The following is a 27,562-nucleotide window of genomic DNA, read 5'->3' as shown; positions in this document are numbered from 1 at the left end:
TATGATAAAATGAAGAATCCTGCAAAAAAGCCCAGGACTGGAGAGCAGCTACAACATTCCTCTCCAGAAAGCTCCAGGAACTGGTCTCCTCACTTCCAAGATGTTTTTATAATGTTTTTTAAAAAGAAGGACTTTCAAAATAAGCTAATATTTTCATGAAATGTTCAAATGTCTGTTTTATCATTTGATATGTTGTTTATGTTCTAGTTTGAATAAAATGTGTGTTTATTAGTTTGCAAATCATTGCGTTGTTTTGAGTTACATTTTACACAGTGTCCCAACTTTTTTGGAATTGGGGGTTGTATTAGCATTATATCACATTGATAATGTTTCTTGTAATTGTTTAAATCAGCGGTTCTCAACCTTGGGGTCGAGACCCCATTGGGGGTCGTGAGGCACTGAGAGGGGGTCACCAGATTCCCTAAAACAAAACTAAGAATATTTTTAAAATAACACTGTTGCCACTTTACACCAATTTGAACCCATTTTTATCAATTTTCCCAACAATTTTAACAGTTTTTTTCCATTTAATAGAATTTTTTTTCATTTTTTTTCTGTCTGTTTATACCACTTTTAAACCAATTCTTGCCACTTAAGACTAATATTGCCTCTGTTGACCCATTATTGCCACTATTAACCTCTTTTTACCACTTTTTTTTACACCCAATTTTTCCCATTTTACCCACATTTCACTATCTGATATGCCAATTTTTGCTACTTTAACCAATTTCTGCAAATATTTTTTTCAATTAAATTTTTCAATTAAACTTTATTTTTTTCACCAAATTTCCTCAATTTTGCCAATTTAAAGCCATTTCAGCCTCATTTGAACTCCCTTTTACTATTATTTATGTCAATTTTTTCCACCTTAACCTATTTTTGCAATTGATTTTTTTGTTGCCATTTTAATGTCATTGTTGCTACTTCTAACCCATTTCTGCTTCTTTTAAAATCCAATTTCACTACTTTTCCACTTTTTTTTTTTTTTTTTGCCATTTTTAGCCCATTTTAATTTTTTTATTTTCCAACAAAAGGGATTCGCATTTAAAGAAGGCTATTTACTACACAAATGATTAAAAAGATATTTATGTCTTTGATAAGAGTGGTTATTTTATCAGGTTATAAATATAAATCATGGTTATCACAAGTTAACTTTATAATGGATCAGGATTTTGCTGACCTCCATGGGCCCCCAGTTTGGCTGGGCACCAGAAAGCTCTCCCATTTACCTCCCTTATGGGTGACCTTGTCTGCAGATGACTATCTTGAAAGTGCATGGCTGTATTGATCCACCTTCAGGTATAGTGGGGGTCCCCGGTCTGTATTGCCTTTGTTTTGGGGGTCACAGGCTGAAAAGGTTGAGAACCACTGGTTTAAATGATAGCAACTGATCATGCAGATCTTCACGTGTGGTTATCAGGATAGATTTCCAAGTTAAATTTGAATACTGAATGTATCAAGTAAAATATATGCTAATGACTTCTCTGTTATAAGAACAAGCCTATTAGTTAATGTCTACCTCTAAAGAAAACTTTAAAAAGTACCTTTTTCTGCTTGTGTCACGCACAAATGCAGTGAAAACTAACGAAAAATATTCATGTAAATTTCTCCCTCATGACGCTTCAGCTCACTGACTTGAATCACATCCCGAGAAATAATCAATTCAAACACACCAGGAGCCTGTGTGAATCGTTTTAATGAGCTTTTGTCATCGTCTTGCACTCATGCACACCCTGGAATCCTTAAAAGAGCTAGTTGCAAAGCTATGACTGCTCTGAAACAATAAGGGTCAAGTTAAGGTGCAACTACAGGTCTGTTTTTACAAGAATGATCTTATTATTCCACACCATTGCATGATGTCTATCATATCCTTAACTATTAGTGGGAAACACAAAGAAAATGATCTGCAGAAGAGCCTATGTGCAGTGGAGAAGAAATCATCTATTCAGGAGTCATCGTCATGCAGGAGGAGGTCTCGATCTGTAAGGACGGCGAAGAGGAGCAATCTGGATGCTGAATATAGCGATGCGTTTCCACAGAAACCAGACCTGACAAGCCCACTCTCACAGTTTACTCTTCACTGTGGCCTCTGTGGGAAGTGAGAGAGAGAAAACAGAAACAAGTAAAACAATGGAAGAGAGCTTTTTACCTTGGCCATGCTGCAGTTGATAGCAGTTTTGGCGTTCGGAGCGTCTAGTTGCTTCAAAGGGATCCGTTAGCGAGGATTAGTCTCTCTCATTCCAACATGGCTGACGACACACTCAAAAACATGCAAACGCACACGCACATACACAGGAAACAGGCAGGCAGTGAGGGAAGCGCCAGGTGTTTGGAGACATATAAGGTTTATAGAGGAGAGTTGGAGACCTGCCTGCAGCTCTGTCACACAACGAACAGTTCCAGACCAACTACCAGCCAAACACCGCCGCTGCTCACTCACTGCTGCTACCAAATCTGCTGCTGCACAGCCAACAGAGGGCAAAGACACAACACCATCTTTTTAGAGAGTCACCTGCATTTTTAGAAAAACATCCTCTTATGTAAGCCGAGCCAAGAGTGGAGATTTTAAAGTGGTGATTGCACGCTTGGAGTGATGAGATTATGCTGTGTCACAGTTTGAAAGTGCAGCAGGTCAAGTGGAGGCTTCATCACAGAAACAAGATGGCAAACCTCTTTAACCCTGACATAACTTCATTTTGTTAACCATTGGGGAAGAGATAATCTGAAGAGCAGCAATTTTTTTTTTACTTTGTCCAGCTGGGCTTAAGTTCAAGCTCTAGATACAACATGATTTTTTAAAGTAATCATCCCACAAATGTTAGTGGTCGTTTTAAAAGTTACACATGTGGACAAAGGCCAAAGTTGATTTGGAGAGTATTGATATGATTTCTCTTTCTGACAACAACCCCTAAAACTTCTCAGAATACAAGCTGAAGCAGCCAGGCATCAGCACTTTGGCTGTTTAATATTACCTCTACACAAGAAATAAAGAATGCATAATAAACGTGGAAAACAACTGCAAATGCAGAAAACACGGTAAAAGCAGAAAGCACACCTGCAAAAGCAGAAAACATAACTACAAATGCATAAAACACAATAAAAGTGGAAAATGCAACTACAAATAAAGAAAACACAATAAAGTGGAAAACAACTACAAAAGTAGAATACACAATCAAGTGGAAAACGCAACTACAAATGTAGAAAACACAATAAAAGTGGAAAATGCAACTACAAATAAAGAAAACACAATAAAGTGGAAAACAACTACAAAAGTAGAATACACAATCAAGTGGAAAACGCAACTACAAATGTAGAAAACACAATAAAAGTGGAAAACGCAACTACAAATAAAGAAAACACAATAAAAGTGGAAAACAACAACAAAAGCAGAAAGCACCATAAAAGCAGAAAAAACAACAACAAAAGCAGAATATGCAAAAATATTACCACAAAACACAACTGCATACACAGAAAACATAACAAAATCAGAAAATGGAACAATAAAAGCAGAAATACAACTGCAAAAGCAGAAAACAACACAACAAAAGCAGACAACACAACTGCAAAACACATGAAAGCGTACTTCAAAAATCTCCACATGAAGGGCACAGTCGGAGGCATAGCATTGCCCAAAATGTTTTGGTATTCTGAAGCATTAAGATTGGCCTTCACTGGTGATAAGGGGTCTAGCCCAGCCCTGTACCATTATCCTTCCTCCACCAAACTTCACACTCGGCACAATCCAGTCAGACAGGTAACGTTCTCCCAACATCCACCAAACCCAGATATCTGAATGCACAATGGTGAAGCATGATTCCTCATTTTACAGAACCCATTTCCACCGCTCCAAAGTCAAGTGTCGATGGGTTTTACACCACTCCATCCGTTGCTTGGCTTTGGACTTGGTGATGTGAGGCTTGCTTGCAGCTGCTCAGCATGGAAACCCATTACATAGAGCCACTGAAAGTTCAGAACTCTTCAGCTGTGGTTTCAGCCGAACATTGTTAAATTCTGTGCACCCAGCTCTATGGTTTTACATGGTCTTTCACTGCCTAGCTTAGTTGCTGTTGTTCCTAAACACTTCCATTTTTCTAATAATATCACTTACAGTGGACTGTGGAATATCTGTAAGGATGAACTGGCTTATTGCAAAGGTGGCATCCAACATAGCACCACCGTTGAAGTCACTGAGCTCTTCAGAACGACCCATTTTGTATCATGAATGTTTAAAAATGGAGACTGCATGGCTAGGTGTTTGATTTATCCACCTGGGGCAACAGGTCTGATTGAAACACCTGAATTGAATAATTAACAGGAGTGGCCAAATACTTTTTCCATACAGTGTATCATGTAGTGGGAAGGCAGCCCCGGTGAGTGAAATGCAGAACATGAACTCAACAGGTAGCTGCTATCATTGTTCATGAATAGTGGAGCCAGATGGTGAATCAAGCTCATGTCAGAGTAATCAGGAGAAGAAAGCTTTCAGTGTGGATCTTTGCTCTACTTTTAGTAAAGAAATTTCCAGTTCTGATCAAAACTGCCATGGCTACATCCAAAGAAATCACCTCACTGACAGCCATTGTTTACTAGCTTGCAGCACAGCAAAACCACACCCCTTTTTCCCCTTAAATGACCCTGATTGGTCCATCCATGCCCACAGACACAAAGGTTTTAGACTAAACCTCTGCATGATGAATCTGATGACAGACATGGAATCTAGCCAATCCATTGGCTTTGCAAGGTTAAGTAAAATCTGAATTTGTAATCGTCAAGTTGTGGATTACTACCTAATCTCTAAGAGTGAGCATTACCACCAGCAATACGGAGTGAATATGATCAACTCAAAATAATCTACCTGTCCCATAAATCAATACGGAAGATATGCAGGATCTATTTCTAAGACTGTGGAAGCACAGGATTAATAGATTACATCAGGATTAAGTGATATTGATATTATGTATCAGCTAGACACTTTCATTGTTGGGTGTTTCTGCTGACAACAACAAAAAATGGCTGCAAATCAATTAAGCTCTGCTTATCATTGCACATGTTGTGTTAGTGGTGGGTGGCTACTTCTACTTGATAACTGTTGCATTTTTATCTGCAAAACCCTCATTAGTAAACTCCCTGCATATTAATAAAACAGGGAATACAAGGGCATAACAGTCTGAGAACCCATTATTTTTAGCGATTGATCTTCCCTAAGGCCGGACTGAAATGAGAGCGAAATCCTCCCTGGTATCGGACACTTAGTGGTCGGATCTGTGTGCAAAGAGATAAAAATATTAAGACTCTTAACCCACTGTCTGACTTTAAAGCTTATGCGAGAGATTCAGCTGCAAAGTTGATTGGATTCTGCTCTTATTTTTTAATAGACTTCCCCTCTTTGCACTCTTGCTCTTCTTCAGCTCTCTGTCAGGAGGACAAAGATGCATAAATCCTGTGTGCATGGTGACTTTTTATTTTTTATGTTTTATTCCTTTCCTTATCTGACCATTTGTCTGCTGTGTGGATTTTATGCAAACTATTTATTTCCTTGAATTATCAACGTAAAGACTACATTTTAGTGCTATACAGACTAGTATATGTTTACACACCACATGCTTTTCTCTGTTGCTTTGACTTGACTGCCACTGACACCATGTAAATTCATCTCATTTAAAATAAAACACAACACTTTCCGCTTTGGTTTTAGTGTCAGCCTCACTACACTGTGAAGGTTTTTGCAGTCTTTCTGCCAAGTTTGTGTAGACAGTACAATGTGCAACGGTTCGTCTGCTTTCTGTGACTAATCATCGGTGCTTTATTATTTAAGGTAATTGAAGAGTAACGAAACAGCAAAGTTTCAGCAGGTATACAGTCCCAGTCAGCCATCATCATCTTACAGTCTTTGCTGCTTTTGTGGACTTGAATACAGTGCCTAAAAAATATTCACTCCCTTGGAAATTTTACCCTTTTATTGATTTTATAAATCAATCAAGGTCAATATAACCAGGCTTGGGTTTAAACAGCCCTCTTCAAGTCCAGCCAGAAATTCTCCCTTGTTGTCTTTAAACCATTTCTGTTTAGCTTTAGCTGTATGTAAGGGTCATTGTCATGCTGGAAAATAAAATTCCTCCCAAGCTGTAGGCCAGCTACTGAGAAGCGTCCCCACAACATGATGCTGCCAACACTGTGCCTTACAGTAGGGATGGTGTCCTTGTGGTGATGTGCAGGATTTGGTGTCCACCAAACATAGCGTCTCATCTGATGGCCCAAAAGCACCATTTTTGTCTCATCAGAACAAAGAACCCTCTTCCGCTTAACCATGAAGTCTCCCACATGCCTTTTGGCAAATTCTAGTCCAGATTTAATCTGAGTTTACTTCATGAGTCGCTTTGGTTAAGAACCCAGCCAACAGTTGTCGTATGCAGAGTCTCTCCCATCTCAGCTGCTGAAGCTTGTAACTCCTTCAGAGTAGTCATAGGTGTCTTGGTGGCCTCTCTCACTAGTCTCCTTCTTGCATGCTCACTCAGTTTGTGAGGACGGCCTGATCTAGGCAGATTTACACACGTGATATATTCCTTCCATTTCTTGATGGATTTATCTGAACTCCAGTGGATGTTCAGTGCATTGGAATTCTTTTTGTATTCATCCCCTGACTTCTACTTTTCAATAAACTTTCCTCGGAGTTGCTTTGAGTGTTCTTTTGTCTTCATGGTGTAAAGGTAGCCAGGAATACTAATTAACCTGTGGCTGGACCTTCCAGACACAGGTGTCTTTATACTACAATCACTTGAAACACATTAACTGCACTAAGGTGATCTCCATTTCACTAATTGTGAGACTACTAGCACCAATTGGCTAGACTTCAGTCTCTACCACTACAAGTTTTTTGTTTGTTTTTTGTTTTTTGTTTTAAACTACAGACATTTTAAATGGGGAAACAATGGTCTGTGCTCCTACAGAAGACACAACCTCATATGTCATCAACCATTTCTTTAAAACATGGTTTATTTACAATCTAAGGTAAAGAAGCTCACCAATTACAATCCTAGAGTATCACAACAATGTCTGAATGGTGGAGCCCACTGTTAAATGTGAATTTTGATGGAAAAATACTGGCACACCGCGCTCTTTCTGTAGTCTTTTATCATCAGAAACAGCTTTATTTTTGCTTTTAGACAATTTCAGATCGAGACAGAAACATTTACCACTAATCCCTGTCTTTCCTTTTTTGTTTTATTGGTTCTTGCGTTGTCATTAAGTGGTGTTAATCCAGTTAAGAAATCAGACATGACTCACTCAGCAAACACAGCTTCAGTCACCGTGGATGAGATTAGAGATGAGATCCCCACTTTGTTCCTTAGAGCATGACGTGCTTGCAAGTATGAATGCAACCCACGCTAGTTTAAAAGCTCGGGTGGCATAATATGGCATGATATGACTTGTTATGACGTCACATCTTATGGCAAAGTGGCAAGACTGCAGCCTCTCCTCAGTGCAAAACAAATGAAACTCTTCTTGGAGTCTGCAACAAAAATCAGTGTGAAATCCAAATATGCTTTCATGTGTTTTGCACCGAGGAAAAGCTTCCATCTCGCCACTCCGCCAAAGCCCAGATCAGGGGAGGGCTACAGTGATGGGTGTCCCTCTGGAACTCTGTCCCATCTCCACACAGGATCTCTGGAGCTCAGTCAGAGTGATCATTGGGTTCTTGGTTACCCCTTTTACTAAGGCCCTTCTCCCCAGAAAGCTTAGCTTGGCTGGGCAATCAGCTCTTGGAAGAGTCCTGGCTGTGCCAAACTTCTTCCATTTAAGACTTATGGAGGCCACTGTGCTCTTGGAAACCGTCAGTGCAGCAGAATTTTTTCTGTAGCCTTCCCCAGATCCATGCCTCGCAACAATCCTGTCTCTGAGCTCTGCAGGTAGTTTCTTTGACCTCATGGCTTGGCGCTTGCTTTGATATGCATTATCAGCTGTGAGGCCTTCTATAGAGAGGTGTATGCCTTTGTAAATCATGTCCAATCAGTTTATTTGACCACAGGGGGACTCCTATCAAGGTGTAGAAACATCTCAGCAAAGATCAAGAGAAATGGGAGGAACCTGAGCTTATTTTTAATAAACTTGCAAAAATGTCTAAAATTCTGGTCTCCCTTTGTCATGATGATATACTGAGTTTAGATTTATGAGAATAAAAATTTTTTTTTTTTTTTTTTTTTTTTTTTTTACTGTAATATCAGGCTGTAACATAACAGAATTAAAAAAAAAGTCAAGGGGGTCTGAATACTTTCTGAATGCACTGTATAATGACTTAAATTTCTCTTACATGGTGTTCAACATTATTCAGGTTAGTTATGTAATATAAATCAATAAGTATCAGCAAGAAAAGACTGTTATCTCCCAATCATTTAGGCTGGACAGGTGGGTGGGTTCAGGCCTGCCTCGTTTCGATGTAGAACCCTGCAGCTCTGTGGAGATGAAACTGTGTAGGATTCCCTCTTTGGTTATGGTGCTGGTTAGGTTTGGTCTGCAGCAGCTGCAGGGCCAAATAATGATTAAAAAAAGAAAAAAGAAAACAGTTCTTAAAAACAGAAATCAAAAATGCTCTGGAGTCTGGAGGTGAGTTTGATTTATAGCCGTGTTAAAGTGGGACTAAGAGGTTAAAGCTGCTGTTGTAATACCAATGCTTAATTTGAATAATTGAGTGAATGACTGATCATGCTTAGGAGCCCAGACTGCTCCGCTTTACAACACTATCAATCAGCAGTGCAATCAAAACAAATGGGTGAAGTCATCATGTCACAGCTTGAGCCAACATAAAATTTACGTATTTACTAAACTTCATTTAACCGTTCAGATCAATCTGCAATAATGGCCTAAAAGCCTCTTTTTAGTGCATTTTGAAAAGAAAGACAGACACGAGTAGCAGATTGAAGGAACAAACCATTGGGATTTTTTTCCACCATAAAACAGGACACTTTTCACCCTGAGGAAAAAGCTTCACATTTACTTCCTCTGTGACATTTTGTTGACGAGGCAGCTCCAGGCCTGCAGTTTTCTTAGCTAACATAGAGGAATGCAAAAGATGCAAAAACCTATTTTCATTGAACCAAGGTGCTAAGCACAGCAAGTTATTGCCAAAAAAGGATGGACGCAGTTTAGAAGAATTGTTAAGGTATCCATCTGTGAACACTGACATCTCACACAGCGGTTAACATGATCGCTGACAATTTAATTTTTTTAATAAAGCTAAGAACACACTTTCTTTATACATACCATGCTGATTACCTGAAGGATGAGCTGTGGTGTCTGGTCAAGCTATAAAGAATATATGATGAAACACCAGTGACTCACAAGAAATGTCTTAGAGTCCACAAATCATCAATCAACGCTGGAAAAATACGTTGAAATAATCAAAAAGTCGAAAAAATATCAAATATCAAATCTTCTGGAGTAAAATTTGAATCACCAATAAAGATGATGGAATAGAAAATAGAATATTAAGTAATCATGAAGGATCTGAACATTTGTTTGGAGATAAAAAAAAGCATTTCCTGCCCTAGAGCTTTGACATATTTTTTCTAGAATAAGTTTTGACAGGGGAACATTTGATTCAATTTATTAGCTTCATGGCAGAAATAATGGAACTAATTAATGAAGTTATGTTTTTTGTGTAATGCTGAAGGGTTCATAGCTTGTAAAATATATAACTTAAATCCTCTAACAGCATATTTGTCAGTGTCCTGTGTGTTGTCACAATGAAAGGACAGAAGTTGAATGAGCCAGTAAGAGTTTGGTTCATAAAAGACTGTCTGTGAAGGAAAGGTGCACTTGGGTAGAATATCTAGGTGTGTTTGATATGTGTTTAGTTGTGTAGTTGTGTTGGTACAGTCATCCCTGCTGGGAGCGGGGGCTGTTGGGGGGTCTCATATCAGAGTCTGCTTTTAGGGCCTCACCTTGGCCAGGGGCAGCCCTGTGGACAATCATGGACCAATGAGACAAACACAGAGTTACCCGCAATTTCTTCCATGGTTTTGCTCCGACCGAGGGCGAGCGATCATCTACGACAGATGAAAAACTAAGATCTGCCTTGCTAACACCAGTGTGCCAGCTGGCAGGCTCACACTGCTTCTAAAGAGAAGTGCCTGGGCTCTGGTGGTTTGAGTGATGCTATGCCCAAAAAAACACCAATGTAAAATCAAGGCATATAATCCATCTTCTTCATGCTTTGAGTCTGCGTTGGCACTGGGATTGTGTTCCATCTAGAAAGCAGAATATAGGCAGACATGCCCCAAAACCAATTTGCACTGTGTGCTTCAGACAAAGTACTTTACATGGTCAAAATAGAGCTCTTCAGGTGTTACACCTACTAATAAAATCCCAGTGTTATAAAGCATGCTTTTATCTACAGGTAAAGATGTTTCTGCTTGCTATACACAGATAATCAATCAGATTTAATGCCTTTTTCAGTGCATTTTTCCCTCATTAAGACAAATTTATGAATAAAAACAAAATGATGGCTTCCCGTTCAGTAAATACACCTTACCATAGACCAGGGGTGTCAAAGTCAAGGCCCGAGGGCTAAATCCTGCCTGTGGTACAGTTATACCTGGCCCGCAAGATCATATCATATTTTATTATAACTAGCTCACATGAGGTCTGCAGATTTCCTCCAGTATAAAAATGTAAACTGAACCTTGATGATTTTAAAAAAATCCTTGTTAAATCATAATAATTAGAAAAAGAGCAAAAATAATTAGAGAAAATTTCAGGAATCTAAGGACAGGAATTAACTTGTGTTTTCATTTCATATTTTCAATCTTGCATGTCACCATTATGACTTCGTTTGTCTCCCTTTTTTGACCTTTCAAACTCGTAATTTTGAATTTTATCTCATATTTTGACCATTAAAACTCATAAATTTGAATTGTATTTGATATTTTGACCTTTAAAACTCATGATTTTGCATTTTATCCCATATTTTGACCTTTAAATATCAAGATTTTGAATTTTATCCCATATTTTGACCATTAAAACTCCTGATTTTTATTTTACCTCATATTTTGACATTAAGAACTAATCATTTTTAATTTTATCCCATATTTTGGACCTTTTAAACTCATGATTTTGAATTTTATCATATATTTTGACTTTTAAAACTCATGATTTTGAATTTTATCCCATATTTTGATCTTTTAAACTAATTAGTTTGACTTTTTAGCTCAGATTTTTAGCCTTGAAACTTGTCATTTTGACTAATTTTAGATCTCAAAATCATTCAACCAAGCTAAGTTTTTTCCTCCATAATTTTTTAGTTTGAAAATGAGGTGGACAGGTTATGGTTAAATGTTGACCCTGTTAGGCCCTCAGGTTGGACCTAAATTCAGACTTCGGCCCCTGACATAGATCACAGAATAGAATTATCGATGGTTTAATCATCTAGTGAGTTTGGCCTCAGCATCTGGAACCAATTTATCTATTTAAAGTACCTTTGTGAATACTTCATACAACTTTTTAACTTTTATGTAATCTGGCCTGAGTAGGACTGATTGATTGTTCTCTGTAATGCAATTTTATACCTTGTCCAGTTAGCTGTGGTCTTGTCAGGTGTTTTCCCTTGCTACTTGGGTTTTTTTATGTATGTTTTCCATCACTTTAAAGTGGGACTACAGATTAGTGAAATTAGCGACTCACTACATCTGGCACAAACATGTTTTTTTTACTATTTATGAATGATTTGATATTAAACACAGTGTTTAATTCACTTAATTCACCAGAAGAAGCGTCAGACACAAACACAGCTGTAGTTTATCATGGCAATTTGAGTTCACACAGATTTAAGAGACTAGATGAACCAAACACATTTTGTGGGGAACATCAGCAGAGCAATTTCTCAGAAAGTGAGCTGAAAAAGGCACACACATGAACGGCATGTACTGTACATTTTCTATCTCTTGATATTTTTTTCCATGCATGAATCATCCAGTGAAATCAAGCCTCTATGTAAATTTATGTGTATTTTAATGTTTTAGAAGCCTCTGCATGGGTGTATGAGCATGGCGGCAAGTAAATGTTTATTTAATGACATTTAACTCAATTAATGACATATATATGGTGTCATGTGGCTAATGGACTCATGTGGGTATGTGAACATCAGAAGAATCACACCACAGATGATGTTTCTGTATGTGCTGAACTGTCATCACGGTACAGAGACGTGTGTATTTTTGTGTTTGAACAATGTGTGCGTGTATGAGTGTGTGGCAGAAAGACAACTCACCAGCAGGGAAGTAGAGCGGGAGATTCTGCAGATACAGCTCCTTATCCGTCGGCAAGAACACACAGAAGATGACTCTGTCCAGCTGACACACACAAAAACACACAACATCCTTGATTACAAGCATAACTGAAAATGTATTGGGGGGGGGGGGGGGGGGCAACATAACAGAGCGTGCCAGTGTGTGGCGGCGACATCAGGAGAGCACAGCTAATGCATCAGTCCATTACTCCCATATTAGCGCCCTATTATGATCATGACACAACACAATGCTTATTACACCACCAGACGACACGGAGGGCTGCAAATGTACAAAGAGAGCCAGGGTGTCTGAGGGAGAGAGGCTTCTGTCGAGGGTTTCTAAGGACTCCTGTTGTACTGAATTCTTTATGTGTGTAGATGTGAGTGTGAGACAGACATGTGAACCCCCCAGAGTCCTAAACTGAATGTTTGTGTTCACAGTGCTCTGAAAAATGATTGCCCCCTCCTGTTTTTTTTGCATATTTGTCACACTTGAATGTTTCAGATTATCAAATAAATTTTAATATTTGACAAAGATAACCCGAATAAATGTTTTTAAAAGAAGATGTCATTTATCAAGGTAAAAAGGCCATGTAAACCTACCTGGGCTTATGTGAAAAAAGTAAACCCCTTCTTGTTAAATCACAAATTAACTGTGATTAACCCAATTTTTGGGGGGGAAGCTGATTTCAGTGTCACTAGCTACACCCAGGCCTGATTACTGACAGACGTGTTGATCAAGACGTCCTTTAAATAGAGCCCGCCTGACAAAATTAAGTAGGCTAAAAGAGCTCAAAAAGCATGACATCATGGTGCCATCTAAATTAATTCAAGAACAGATGGGCAATCATTGACTCTATCAGTCTGGAAAGGGTTACAAAGCCATTTCTGAGACTTAAGGACTCTGCAAGAGCCATTATCCACAAAAGGAGAAAACCTAGAACAGTGGTGAACCTTCCCTGGAGGACTGGCCTACCAAAATTAAAGTCAAGGTCAACTTTATTTATAAAGTGCTTCCAAAACAAGACCTAGACACATTGGAATATATGTCAAAGATGTTCCTGTTCATGCTCATTCCCCATTTTGTGTTAAGATGCATTAAGTTATGTTTTCGTCAACTTTTCAAAGCAATTTAAGTTTCAATTTTATTTCTGCCTTCTTGTTAAGATTTTTCCCATTAAAATAAAATTGTGACAAACAACCCCATAGTGTGTGACAACCATCCCCGTGATGGGGTTGGTTGTCACAATGTGTCAGAGCATCTTAATTATCTAGTTAATTATATCTTCGTTACAATAAGCTGAAAAATGAGAGGGATAAACATTTACCGTATTTTCTGGACTATAAGTCGAACTTTTTTCATAGTTTGGTTGGTCCTGATACTTATAGTCAGGTGCGACTTATATATCAAAATATATATAATTTAACATGTTTTTTAATGTTAATTCATACTGACTGACATGCACAAGGAGTAAACATTACCGTCTACAGCCGCGAGAGGGAGCTCTAGGCTTGTGACAACCATGGTGACAACTATATGCTATATGCTCCTGTACCATTGAAAAAATGAACGAAAACGGTAATCGAGCAGCAGAAAGAAAGTTTAGAGTGAGTGAGAAACTTGTGAGGGACTGGCAAAAAGCAGAGGTTACTCTTATTGCAATGAAGAAAATGAAGAAAGCTAATCGCAGGCTGTAAGGAAGATGGCCAGAGCTGAAGGAACGAGTACACAGATGGGTGCTTGAACAACATGCTGCCAGGAGAGGCTTGTCAACGGTGCAGTTATGTCTCCACGCCCTGGTAGTTGTCAAGGAGAGGAATATAAATGACTTTGCAGGTGGGCCTTCTTGGTGTTACCGCTTCACGCAACGCAACCGCCTTTCTATCAGAGTACGGATAACGGTGTGTCAGTTTCTAAAAAGTGACTTATAGTCTAGTGCGACTTATATATGTTTTTTCCTTTTCGTGATGCATTTTTTGACTGATGCGACTTATACTCCGGAGGGACTTATAGTCTGGAAAACACGGTAAAGCCAACACCGTAAGCTTCAATTTATGTACGAATGACTACTGAAAGATATGTGATGATGAGCAGTTCACACTAGAGTAAAAAGTGTGACAACCAACCCCATTCTCCCCTATTCTATTCTGAACTGGGAGCCAGTGTTATAATACTGATACAGCAAGAAACACACCAGCAAGTCCACCTCTGAATGGCTTAAAAGAACACAAAATGAAGGTTTTGGAGTGGCTTAGTCAAAGTCTGGGCTGTAATCTGGGCGAGATGCTGTGGCATGACCTCAAACAGGCCGTTCATGCTTGAAAACCCTTCAGTGTGGCTGGATAAAAACAGTTCTGCAAAGAAGTGTGGGCCAAAAATTTCTCTAGCGATGTGAAAGACTCATCACCAGTCATAGCAAAGGCTTGCAGTAGTTGTTGCCAAGGGTTGAACAACCAGATATTAGGTTGAGGGGGAAATTACTTTCTCCACACAGGGCCAGGTGGGTTTGGATGGCTTTTTTTTCTCTAAATGAATGAAATCATTACTTAAAAACATACTCAGGTTATCTGGAACAGTTAAAGGTCACATATCATGTTAAATACACCTTTCATGCTTTTCTAACAAAAATATGTGCCTCTGGCCTGTCCGCAATCCCCCCAAGAATCAGACCCCCCACACCTTTCAGAAAATGTGTTCTGTAACAAGCTGTTCTCAGATTTTCCCCTCATTAAGTTAAGTCATGTAGGGAGTTAGCTCCGCCCCCTTCAGGTTCGATTGGCCCTCCCAGCTTGGAGGAAAGTGCCCTCCTCTACAAATCCTCCTCTCAGCTGGCATTAAGCCATATCCATTTCCTGTGATGGGCAGGGTCAGGGGCGGAGTCAGACAGTTCACCAACATTTAAAGCCACAGACACAGAAACAGCTCATTCTGAGCAGGGCTGAAACAGAGGGGTTTTAGACATGCAAAAATCTAATAGGCCCTTAGTGACTCTTATAACTGCATGAAAATAAAAGTCTACTCAATCTAGACTCTTTACACACATAAACATTCAAAGCTATAAACATAATAGATTTAAAATTACATTAAGCTAGTGGCCGGCCAGTGTGGCTGTTTTACAACCCTGAAAGTACGCTCTGGGCTCTTGTAATGTTTAGATCATGCCTCAGTCCTCCATAACACACCATGTTCTGTGGGCAAACAGTAAAATAGTTGTACTCTATGTAGTCTAATGATTAAAGCTACTGGAGCTACAGTAAAGAGCTGCTCTCAGGAATAAAAGCACCTTTGTGCTCTCCTATCGCTCAGACTCTGACAAGCATTATTACCAGCCTAATGTCTCTTCAAAGGTTTACATTCTTTGCTTTTTGGAGGCTGTGTGAATTTATACCCGGGCTGTTTCTATCACTTTATGCTTAACGTCAGAGTTTAAGTCTTTCAGCTTCAAATACAGACATTTCTGCCGTCTGTTAGCTCCCATCTTGTGTTTTTCACTCCCAGCTTGTTGCACAATTACCATCAGTCACCACTGTTCAAATGGAGGCAAAAAAATGAATATATGGAAATGTGTGGTATGTAACTACATCCCCTGGGCTAAGGTTGGAAAGAAAAAAAAATCAAACCTCCACACTGAGCTGCATCCAATTGCGCCATCTTGCAGCTTCATGCATTCAAATTACAGGCAAATGCTTGCAAGGAGGGATGGAAAATGGGCTCCAGAAGCTCGTGGCGGTGGGGGGCTATTTTTGATACTTTTACAGCATGGACCCTGGAGATGCTAAAGCTAACAATAAAAATAAAAGAGTGTAATGGGCTTTTTCAGAACTGACAGTCTTTAAAGGAAACAGGGCTTGAAAAATTTCCTCTCCACCAAAGATCGGTCAGCAGCAAAATTAATTATTCACATTATGCACTGATTTAGCTTGATGACAGTAGAAATGCTCAACCATGGCAAAAATCCTCATCACGATTATTTTAATTGACATCAAGATCACGATTATTTAACACAATTACTCACTGATTTTACATCATCTGCACTACTACTCCACCATCATCTGTCATCCTCACATCATCAATTACCATCTGGTATGCTTCAGCCACGGCGAGGGGCAGAAACAAGCTGCATTTGCTCTGCAGAGAGGGTGATTGGCTGCAACCTACCATCTCTGCATGGCCTGTACACCTCCAGGACGCTGAGGCTGGCAGGTAAAATTGGAGACATAGACTTTTTGAGGATCTCCCCTCTGGCAGGAGGCTGAGGTACATCAGGACCAAAACCTCCCACCATAAGAACAGTTGCTTCCCTTCTGCTGTCATGGTGTCTTTACACCAGAGATGAGTAAAATCATTCAGCAAGTTGCCTACATGTAAAGTCAATGCAAAGACGCCAGTAGATGGGAGTTCCCTTTGGGCGCCACAAATGACGAAAATTGAACGAGTGATTTGTGCAAATGAGGAGAATTTGCACCATGTTTCAATGCACCATTCGCTTTATTTGAGTTGAAAAATCCGAACTCAAGCTAATGACCAATCAGTGTGGAGATCCTCCAATGTATGTGAAATACCAGAGTATCTCCCATGGACCAGCCTAGGGAAGGAGGTTCATTTAACCAGAAAATAGGGGAAAAACTTGTGGTGTCTGTCTGTGGCTACTCTGAGCTAGACAGCACAACATGCCTATTCTACTGGAACAGGAATAAAGAGGAGCTTAATTGGAGCAAAGCGAGTGAGGGGGTCAAATTGCCTGGTAAGTTGTGAAAGCATTTGTCTGTCAACTTTGTCACCCTGTCAGTTTTGGGCTTTCCTCAGCCGATACAAACCACCAATCCCCTCAATATAGTCAAGCAAACAGCCATGTTTGTTGACAACTGCCCGATGTGGGAAAAGGAAGCCACTCTCCTCTGGTGTCTTTTGGACAATCTGACGTGCAAGTGGAACGAGTTCCCTATATTAGGCGATCATTCGCGCCTGGTGTGAATGCAACATCAGCCTCATGAACAGTACTCCAGCCCTCTCCTCTCTCCACCCTCACAGACTCTCACTAAACACCTTAACCAGAGGTAAAAAAAATGCAGGTTTAAACAGACCCTATGTGCTACATTCTCGACCACTGGACTTTATCTCTTCTGTTTACAACTGCACATTATGTGTTTTATGCTTATTTAGAAGAACTGCACTATCGCCTACTCACCAGTAAACCTGTACATCTGTTCAGTTTTATATAGAACTGGGGGGAAACTGTGATGTGTGAGTGAGTATGAAGATCCCCTTGTGTATTTACACCTTTCCACTCATGCCTCTGAATTGCAAAAAAATAAAAAAAATAAAACCCTGAGACACTTATGTTATGCTGCCATTATACTTTTAAATCTTTACATCGTTACACCTTTGTATTTATAAGTACAAAGATGCAATGACAGCAGCAATTAGTCAAACATGTTTTGCAGAACTACTATGTGCAAAGGTTAACTGAGTCGGAATTGTTGAAAAGTGTACACTAAGCTTAACTTAGTGTTGAAACTATCATCACCTATTCATATGAAGCTGAATCAGAATTATGACAGATAACACTGACCTCTGACTTATTGTTGCCATTTATGAACATTTCATGGAAAAGATCATGAATTACACCAAGAAATCCTACCATACACTAGAAAATGGCCAAAAAAAGAGGCAAACCTCTGATACCCTCTCAAAGCTGAAGACAATGCAGACACAAACGAAAGAGTTTTTAGTTACAGAGACCAAGAATTTCCAAAGACAGAAAACTGTAAGAATAAGCCCTTTCAAGATGACATCCCATCATGCCCCTGTTGGAAACTTACAACCACGATTTTGGAGCAAAAAACCCAAAAGGAGGAGATAAGCCATGTTTACTAGTTTGCAGCTTCCTGTTTTATGCTGGAAAGACCTGACATATGTGATATCAAAAATGATTGTCTTCATCGTATTGCTAATCTGCAAATTCCACATCCTTGATCGCATTGTGTGCAAGCTGTGGTTTTGCCCCAACCAATGGCACACGCCATCACCTACTGCAGGGTTCCCCAAGTAGTTTTCGCCAAGGGCCAAAATATTTTGAGTGAAGAAAGCCAAAGGAAAGAGATCTGATTTTTTTCCCACATCCATGATGCCATTAAATTTTTTGTTTTGATGTGCACAGATGATGTTTTTTCTATAATCACAAGTGAATATTTGTTATTACTGGTGTTTACTGAGGTTGATTTGTTGTTCACTTCAATGTTTTTGCTTCTACCATGGGTGAATACATCGGGAAGTTACAAGGTAGATTTTTCTTTTTGAAACAATGTGTAGTTGCATATATTATCCTGTGGTTTTCCACCTTAAAAAATGAACTTTTCTTAATCCATTGTGTTGTGTAACTTCTGTGACCTTCTGATCAACTGATGACCAGCAGCAGGGATGGTCAGAGAGGCCTCCAGTGAGGCTGTTCTGGTATACACCAGAGACAGGTCAGGGTCTAATCCCATTTCTACCCCTTAAGCCTTTCTCCTTGCCCCCTGAAACAGAGTGGTAAGGGATGGAAGTGAAAACCTTCCCTTAAGAAATGAGACACCACTTGATTGCTGTTCATCATCACACACTGCTGATAAACAGCGCGTCATCAGAGGTGACGATAAAGCTTCGACCACCTCGTTCATACTATGGATCTCTGTTTTGATCTTCTCCATATATTCATACAGTTAATAGCCCTGGTTTACACATGTACATACTGGAAAATACAATAACCTCCCATCCCTAGTAGCTAAAGATTGAATACATGAGAAAACTTCACCTGTCTAAATGCAGAAAATATTTACATTTACATGCCTCCTTCGTTGTCCATTATGCCATTTTGCAAGTGAATGCAGTGTGTGGTGGGAAATTCATCATACCCCTTGGTTTCAAGTGAGGTCCTGAAGAATCTTTGTTTCAGAGGCTATGTGACACTTGGCCCTTTGCCCCAGTCCTTGATTCAAAAGTCAAATGGGACACCCCTTCATCTGACATGAATACACAAAACCAAAGGGAAGGGCTAAGATAAGGGCTGTGGGGTAGAAATGGGCTCGACCCTAAAGAATGTGCTGTGGGATTTCAAAGATTGACCAGAAAGAGAGCGATTTTCTCTAGAGTGAACTCTGCATTGGGATCTCTGTACAGAAGGAGTATGTGGAATTTGATGGTGAGATCTGACAGGGTTTAATGACCACCTTACAACCAACAGGAGAAAAAAAAATATCCCAACCGTTGAAGTTTCCCTGACTTAAAAGTTACTTGAAATGGACCTTTTACAGATGGCTGATTTATCAATGTCATGCACTATTTCTGTCGAAACTTCTTGCTGTAAATCTAATTTGTAAAACACAAGAGTCATTTAACACGGGCTGCCTGGGGTGTTAGCAATTTGGTGATTCAGGAATAAATGATTCATGTTTTTATTATTATACTTGATGCAGAGTGCTGGCACACTGCCCTGTGTCTGGAGTCCATTTTATCTCTCACTGTGTCTGTAATTTTATATTTAATTTCCTTCATTAGAGCACTTCAAGGCCAACAAAATGCACTGTAAAAAACCCATAATGGAAGGAGGCCCGATCACAGATTAAACTGGATCTCCTCTGGTGAAGTCTGACTTTATATGAATGCAAATAAACTCTGTCCCTCCATCTCATCTGTCAATAATAAAACTTTTTCCCTCCTCTTAAACAAACACACAGTGGAACGATTTTTGGGCAGAGTGTAAATAGGAGTTTTGTTGATTTGGCTCCCTGGTCTTATTTTGTGCCGTTCATGTTTTGTTGACTGTTGGCCTCTGTGGTGAGACGTGTGATGTTTAACGCTCATTTGTTGAGCTCTGCGCCGGCTGACGGCATCAGTCGACTGGTATTGCTGCAGAGACCCGGGAGACCGGAGTGCTAACAATAACATCGTCAACACTCTCGCTGGGAGGTGATACAGCATGCTGCTTAGTGAGAGAGAGACAGAGGATGAAAAAAGGGATGGGAGGAGACCTGAAAAGTTACAGAGGAAGAGAGGAGGAGAGTTTAGAGCATGTAAAGGACTGATTGGAAAGTTTCCTCTTTGTTCCCCTCCACCCCCTCCACCCCCTCCATCCCTCCCCTCCAGTCATCTATCCCATCACTTTGTCTTTCTCCACTTGCCGTTTCTCCGGAGAGAGAGTATGTGTGTGCGCATTTGTGTTAGTTGGGTTTAGTCCCGTAAGGAGCCAATTAAAACGCCGACTTGGCCATGAGCATGAGAGCCAGAACCCGGGAGTGTGTACGCTTAAACGCATGTCTATGAGCGTGTCACTGAGTGTGTATGTGTTTTCTCAATACACCCTTCTCCTGGCTCCCACCAGAAAACAAAAACAACAGCTGTGAAAGGAATAATACCGAGAGGAAATGGAAGTGGAAAATTGCCAATCATGCACATACAGACACGCACAAACACATGCACGAATACCCACCTTGTCGTGATGTTCATCCAGATACTCCCTCACAGTCGCCAACGCCTCGTGCACAGCCTGCTCGGGTGGATATCCTGCACCATAACACACACACAATGTTAAAATGCACACACAGTTAGACGAAACAGGTGCAGTGTGTTTGCATTAGTTGGTTTGAGCGTTAACAGGTATCTCTTCTTCTCTCTAAAATTGACTTGCATGCTCTGATAGGATGCAGACACAACACACTTGCTGGAGGAGACAGATGGAGGAGGACTACACAATCTCTTCCATATTCAAACAGCAGCAGAGACCTTTCAGCGCAGGAAAATTATCCCCACTGCTGGAGACTCTACACACAAGTACTAAAAATGCATCATCTGGCCAAACTGCTCAGCCCAGGCAAACACATACTGTGTGATTATACAGTAATTATTCCATACATCAGGAGGAGAGGTTTCAACATGAGGGAATACATGTGGGCACAAATTAGCACTGAAAATGGATTTATTTCTGCAGTAAAATAGACACATACATCATTAAAACTGGGGGAGGATTACTGTTATTATTTATTATACTGGAGATGTAAATTATAACGCTTGACTGAAAAATAAACAGATATTTTCCCCTTAATGTCACAAGATTAGGTTTAATACTGGACACTAAAGGTATCTTTACAGTTATTGGACTTTAAACTGGTGTTTCTGTCTCACCTGTCTGTCAATTCTTCCTTAGAATTCTTGTTTAAAAATCAAAAACCTAACATGCAGCAATCCACAGGCTTTTTCATCATAAATAGTACATGGATTTGAGCTTGTATAGTGCTTTTCTAGTCATCTGACTCCTCAAAGTATTTTTACACCGCACGTCACACCTACCCATTCACACCCTTCCACTCCTTATTCAAACACTGATGGCAGAGGCTGCTATAGAGAACTGGCCTTCAGTATTGGTTGTTGGCTGGGCTCCTGTTACAGTTACCTCATTTTGGAGCTGTAAAGTGTGTCAAGCTATTATTGGGTTCTGATTATTTACTTCCGCCACTTTTTAACCACTTTTCATCACTGTTTCCGCCTATGTTTGCCACATTTGTTTTCATATTAAACCAGTTTTTGCCACTTTTAGCCAATTTTTGCTACATTTAACTCTTTTCAATACTTCAAGACATCCAAGTTTGCACCTTTCAACCCCTTTTGCTAAGTTTTAACCTTTTTTTTCTTTTTTTTGCAAGATTTATTTTTGGGCTTTTTCATGCCTTTATTTGATAGAGGAAGAACAGTGGATATATTCGGAAACAGGGAAGAGATTGGGGAGAGCCATGGGGTGAGGGGCCACGGGCTGGATTCGAACCCAGGCCGCCTGCGTACATGGGTAGCGCATTGAACCACTCGACCATCTGCACTCAACCAGTTTTAACCATTCTTAACTTGTTTTAGCACTAATATTTGCAATTTTGTCCTTTCTTAACTTATTTTGCTGCTTTATCCTATTTGCCTTGTTAAATCTGTTTTTGCCGTTGTTAATACATTTTTGCCCCCTTACAAAAGCATTGAACCACTCGACCATCTGCACTCAACCAGTTTTAACCATTCTTAACTTGTTTTAGCACTAATATTTGCAATTTTGTCCTTTCTTAACTTATTTTGCTGCTTTATCCTATTTGCCTTGTTAAATCTGTTTTTGCCGTTGTTAATACATTTTTGCCCCCTTACAAAATTTCACCACTTATTTCTGTCGATTTTTGTTATTTTTACACCATTTATGCCACTTTTAGCCAGTTTCGCCACTTCAAGCCATTTTTTTGCCACTTTTCTATCTTAGCTCATTTTGCTGCTTAATAATTTTGGTTTGCCTCTTTTAACAGGTCTCAGGTCTCTTTTAACCTATTTTTGGAATTGTTCGTACATCTTGCCACACTTTCTGCCAATTTTTGTTACTTTTAAACCATTAATGCCACCTTTAGTCAATTTTGCCACTTTAGCCAATTTTTGCTACTTTTAGCCACTTTTGCCACTTTACCCAACTTTTGCTACTTTTAGCCAACTTTTGCTACTTTTAGCCAATTTTTGCTACTTTTTGACAATTTTGCTACTTTAGCTAATTTTGTCACTTTAGCCATTTTTTGCTACTTTTAGACAACTTTTGCTACTTTTAAACAATTTTTGCTACTTTAGGACAATTTTGCCACTGTTAGTTAATTTCTGCCACTTTCCTTTCATAATCCATATTTGCTTTTTTTGTCTATTTTAACTTATTTTGCTACTCTTTAACCACATTTCGCCACCTATTACTGCCAATTTTTGCCCTTTTTTAACCCATCTTTGTCATTTATAATGTATTGTTGCCAATTTAACTGCTTTTCACCATTTTACTGCCAATTTCTGCAACTTTAAACCTATTTATGTCACCTTTAACGCACTGTTGCCACTTCTAACACATTTTTTTCCCATTTTTACCTTCATTCTACAACAATTTAAATTGTTTTTCCTTAAAGTTGTTTCAGTTCTGTCTACTGTACTCTCTAGCATCCTGATGTCTGTACACATCATGGCTTAATGTGCTCATCCACATTGTTAAAACGGCCATTCTCTTTCATGAAAGTTGGTTCACATTTTGAAAATGCTATATTGCACTTAAGCATACATTTAAAAAACATCTATTTTAGTTTATTTGATAAGAGTAGTTATTATGATGGTTATCACAGATTAACCCCAGTTTGGCTGGGCCCTGGAAAACTCAAACCATGTTGTTATAGTCCTTGCTCTGTGCACTGGGGCACAGTCATGTTGGAATAGAAAAGGGTCTTTCCCAAACTGTTGCCACAAAGTTGGAAGCATAGCAGTGTCTAAAATGTCTTGGTTTGTGGAAGCATTAAGATTGGTCTTCACTGGAAATAAGGGCCATAGCCTAAATCCTGAAAAGCAACCCCATACCATTATCCCTGCTCCACCAAACTTCACTGTTGGCACAATGCAGTCAGGCAGGTAACATTCTCACAGCATCCACCAAACCAAGACTCTCTCATCTGACTGCTAAACAAAGAAGCGTTATTGGTCACTCCATAGAACTGGTTTCCAATGCTCCACAGTCTAGTGTCAGGGGGTTTTACACCACTCTATCTGGTGCTTGGCACAGGACTTGGTGATGTGAGGCTTGCACGCAGCTGCTCGGCCATAGAAACCCATTCCAGGAAGCTCCCGCAACACAGAGTTTTCTGCTTACATTAATGCCAGTAAAGCTCTGAACTCTTCAGCGATGGCATCAGCAGAACACTGGAGACCTTTACCCAAATGGAAGGGTGCTAAAAAAGTGGAATGGTACTTGGGACCCTTTCCAAATTTAATTAAGGAAATGCAAATAAATAAGTACAGGAATGTACCAAACTAAGCCCAGAATGACCTAGAAGACTCCTGTGTAATATATGAAACTCTTCAAGTGTGTACAAAATGTTTTTACAGAAGGCAATAAAAGCACTAATTACCTCCAAAACACTTCAACTACTTGTAGAGGCACAACGAGTGAAGTGACCTGATATGACTGCCAGTGTTTCACCGCCCACCTGAACACCAGTTGTAATCAGTGACATTGACTGAAAACACTCTGTTAAAGCCTGATTCTGTGAGAACCAGTTAGACTACTAAGGGTTTTTGAAGTAGATTGGTGATATTGTTTCCTTGAATTGTGTGCTAAATTCAAAGTAAATATCTACTTTTTGGCTCTAAAACCAGCTGTAGTTAAGGTTTTCATGACTGGTTAAAAGTATCAATACAGCATCCTTTCATTCGTTTTGAACTCCCTCACATGAATAAGTCACTGTGGTACAATAAGAGGCATTGCTTTTTGTACTTCTGAAAGAATAGGCGCTGATGGCAGAGGAAAAATGGAAGTACTTGTGAAGGCTTGAAAAAAGTACATTGAGGGAAAAGAGAAAACAGGAGTAGCAAGGACAGAAGACGACATTTCTCACAGAGTCAATCTGAGCTGTGTCCTCCTCCTCTTTCTAGGAAAGCTGAGAAGTGTCAACAAGCTGCTTTAACACCCAGACCCACCCCAGGGAGCGTGTAAGCACTGTCCTTAACTCTCTCCCCTGCCAGTGTGAAGGGAGATTACAGTTAATCTGACACAATCTCCGGCCTAATCTATCTTAATCTGCCGGTCTTAATCCAAGGCCTTAATCTGAGAACCACCTCTGGGTTGCTGGAGATAATGTGACAAGTGGAGCCAGGCAGCTCGGCATGCTGGTTAAACAGAGAGAGACTGATAGTGGAAACAAGCACATGACGGAAAAACACAGCCAGTGATCTGACTGTGTAATCTGGCACTCACAGCTATGCTGTTGTTGTTTGGTAAAAATTGATGTTTTCCTCCCTTGCTCAAAAATAAAACAAAAAAACTGAGTTCAGAGCCTCGAGCGACATATAAATACTGCGAAATAAAAATGTGAAAGCACACACACTCAAAAACACACAAACAAACCACCTAACAAGAGAAAATGCTTTAGAATTGTTCTAGAGTTGAAATGCAAATGAATAACAAAAAACACTGACCGTAGATTCCAGTGGAGATGCAAGGGAAAGCCTGCAGAGGAAAGAAGACGGACAGATTGGTCACTGTACTACCTCTGATATCACATACTTATACAAATGCACCTCAGAAAGCCCAGACTCCTGTTGTGGTTATGTTATAGGGCAGGGGTTCTCAAACTTTCCAGCCCATGACCCCTGACATAAAGGTGCCAGAAACCAGGGACCCACACGGTACCTGAAGGTGTTTGAACACAGCCATGAACATTCAAGAATAGTCATGTGAAGACAAGGCCGTCTATAAGGGGGGATAAAAGGGAGAGCCAAAATGGGTGGAAAATGGTGAAAAGCCAGGGGGAAAAAAGTTGCAAAAATTGGCTAGATGAAGTAGGAAAATGGGGTTCAAAAGTGAATTAGAAATGGAAAAATGAGCAAAGTGGGAAAAAAGTGGCATAAATGACCAGGAACTGTGGTGAAAAAGGGTTAAAAAGCCCCTATTTTGCCAATCCAGCAAACATGCATTGATGTCATCAATAAATAATGATAACCCTGCATGATCACACAAGTTTATCTTGGATAGATATCTGCATCTCTCATATACATAATGAACTAAAAAACTCACAAGATACCTGCATTTTGAGTCATTTGAGTGTATAAATTCATCAGGAAACCGCCATGTGTTGGTCCCGTTTGGTCCGCGCTGGTGCCGTGACATCACAGTTCCGCGGTGATCCTATGCAGTAACCGCTGTTGCAGACTGGCAGCCAGTGTTAGCAGCAGACTTCCACTATACACTCAATATAGTCATTTGACGGAGGTTTACTGAGGTAAAACTTTGTAGGAATGACAGAGCTTTGACAGCAGGGAGACAAAACCAACACGCAGCAAACTCAAGTCGGCAACAGCTGCAAGCAGAAAAACCGTCTGAAAAATGGTTGCTGCTTAGCAACGGAGAGGAGCGCTGCGGAACTGTGACGTCATACTCCGTGAAGCGGATGAAAACATGGCTGTCTCCTGGTGAGTTTATGAGCTAAAATGTACTCAAAATGCAGGTATGTGGGATATTTAGTGAGTTTTTAAGTTTAATATACATTTGAGACATACAAATATCTATCCAACAAGATTAACTTGTCTGATCATGCAGGGTTCCTTTTAAATCAAACTGATTTTGACTTATGCTGTATAAAAATGCACCACTTTGTGATCAAGACTGGAAAGTAAATGTATTTTCCAATAGATGCTAATAGGTTAACAACAAAAGACAAAGTTGACGTAAAGGTAACATTAGCTAACCTTGACATTAGTGTTAAGTGTATTTTTTTTAAAGTCAGACATGTGTAGTGCTTGGTCTACTGAGTCTGTGTAATGCCCTGCCATAATTTTGCTATGAGAAGAAATGAGTGTGGGCTCTAATGGGTTAATAAGAAAAAAAGATCAAGGGAATATTTATGTGTAATGGTGTAATTGCTGTCTGAAGTGCTTCTCACATTACTCACTGTCTTAAAGACAGAACCAGTGCTGTAGCTAACATTTTAGGACATCAGTTGTTTTTATCTTATTAAGCCTGTAATAGCAGGATCAGTTAAATATCAGGTCTCAGAGTGACATTCAACACCACACTGAAGAAAATGTTGCGTTTTTATGTGTGTAGTCACTTTTTCCCATTGTGCAAACCCCAGCTGTGATCAGATTTTCACAACAGGACAGATTTGTAAAAGGTGTAGCAATGAAAGCTCTCTGCTCACTGTGGTTATTTCATGATAAAAGACTCCTGTGTTGCAGCAGCTAAATGTTTGAAAATTTTTTTATGTTCTGAAAAGATTATTTTTAGGTTGGATATTAAGACCAAGAAACATGGCATTTAGAATCTTGTTTTTTTATCCTGTTGAGGAAATTTAACCTGACACGCCAGATGGATGTGTTTCACACATCCATCTGGGAAAGCTTCAATAGGAAATGTTTGAGAAAAGGCAGAGGATTTGAAAAAAACTCAGAGTGTGATTGGATAAAGTTCTGTCTATCACATCTCTATGGGCCAATAGGAGCAAAAAAACACATGACGTAGCTGCTATCGAGTTACGCGTACGCAGCTAGTGAGGAATAACGCGAAATATGGCGACTATAAGTACTCGACTTGTGTCGTTTTTGAAAAGAAAACAACTCACTGATGTTCTTTGTTCTTCTTTTAATGAAGAAATGTTGTCAAGTTCTGATAAAACTGGTGCTTTAGCAGCATCCATGCTAATCGCTTCCTCCATAACTGCACCAGCTCTTGCTGCTGCTTGTTTACGCCAGGACTCTGCTGCGCCCAA

At 39.7% G+C, this 27,562-nt stretch overlaps 1 protein-coding gene across 4 annotated transcripts in view; it reads right to left on the bottom strand.

Moving 5' to 3' along the window:
* Positions 1-1,678: 1,678 nt before the first annotated feature.
* The window catches only part of macrod1 (mono-ADP ribosylhydrolase 1), a 255,308-nt gene continuing 229,424 nt past the window's right edge, over positions 1,679-27,562 (bottom strand). For 2 of the 4 annotated variants that reach the window (XM_041797545.1, XM_041797548.1), the window contains 4 exons: positions 25,275-25,305; positions 20,749-20,822; positions 12,263-12,344; positions 1,679-2,089 (listed from right to left, as the gene is read on the bottom strand). In XM_041797545.1, coding sequence (XP_041653479.1) covers positions 2,064-2,089; positions 12,263-12,344; positions 20,749-20,822; positions 25,275-25,305 — 213 coding nt within the window. In that variant the 3' untranslated portion in view covers positions 1,679-2,063. Of the gene's footprint in view, positions 2,090-9,258; positions 9,301-12,262; positions 12,345-20,748; positions 20,823-25,274; positions 25,306-27,562 lie in introns of all 4 variants that reach the window. The other 2 variants (XM_041797546.1, XM_041797547.1) reach the window with 2 other exon arrangements.

This window comes from Cheilinus undulatus, linkage group 10, assembly GCF_018320785.1.
Source record: "Cheilinus undulatus linkage group 10, ASM1832078v1, whole genome shotgun sequence".
NCBI lineage: Eukaryota > Metazoa > Chordata > Actinopteri > Labriformes > Labridae > Cheilinus > Cheilinus undulatus.
Note: the sequence above shows the minus strand (reverse complement) of the source record. Positions and strands in the feature narration are given on the sequence as shown.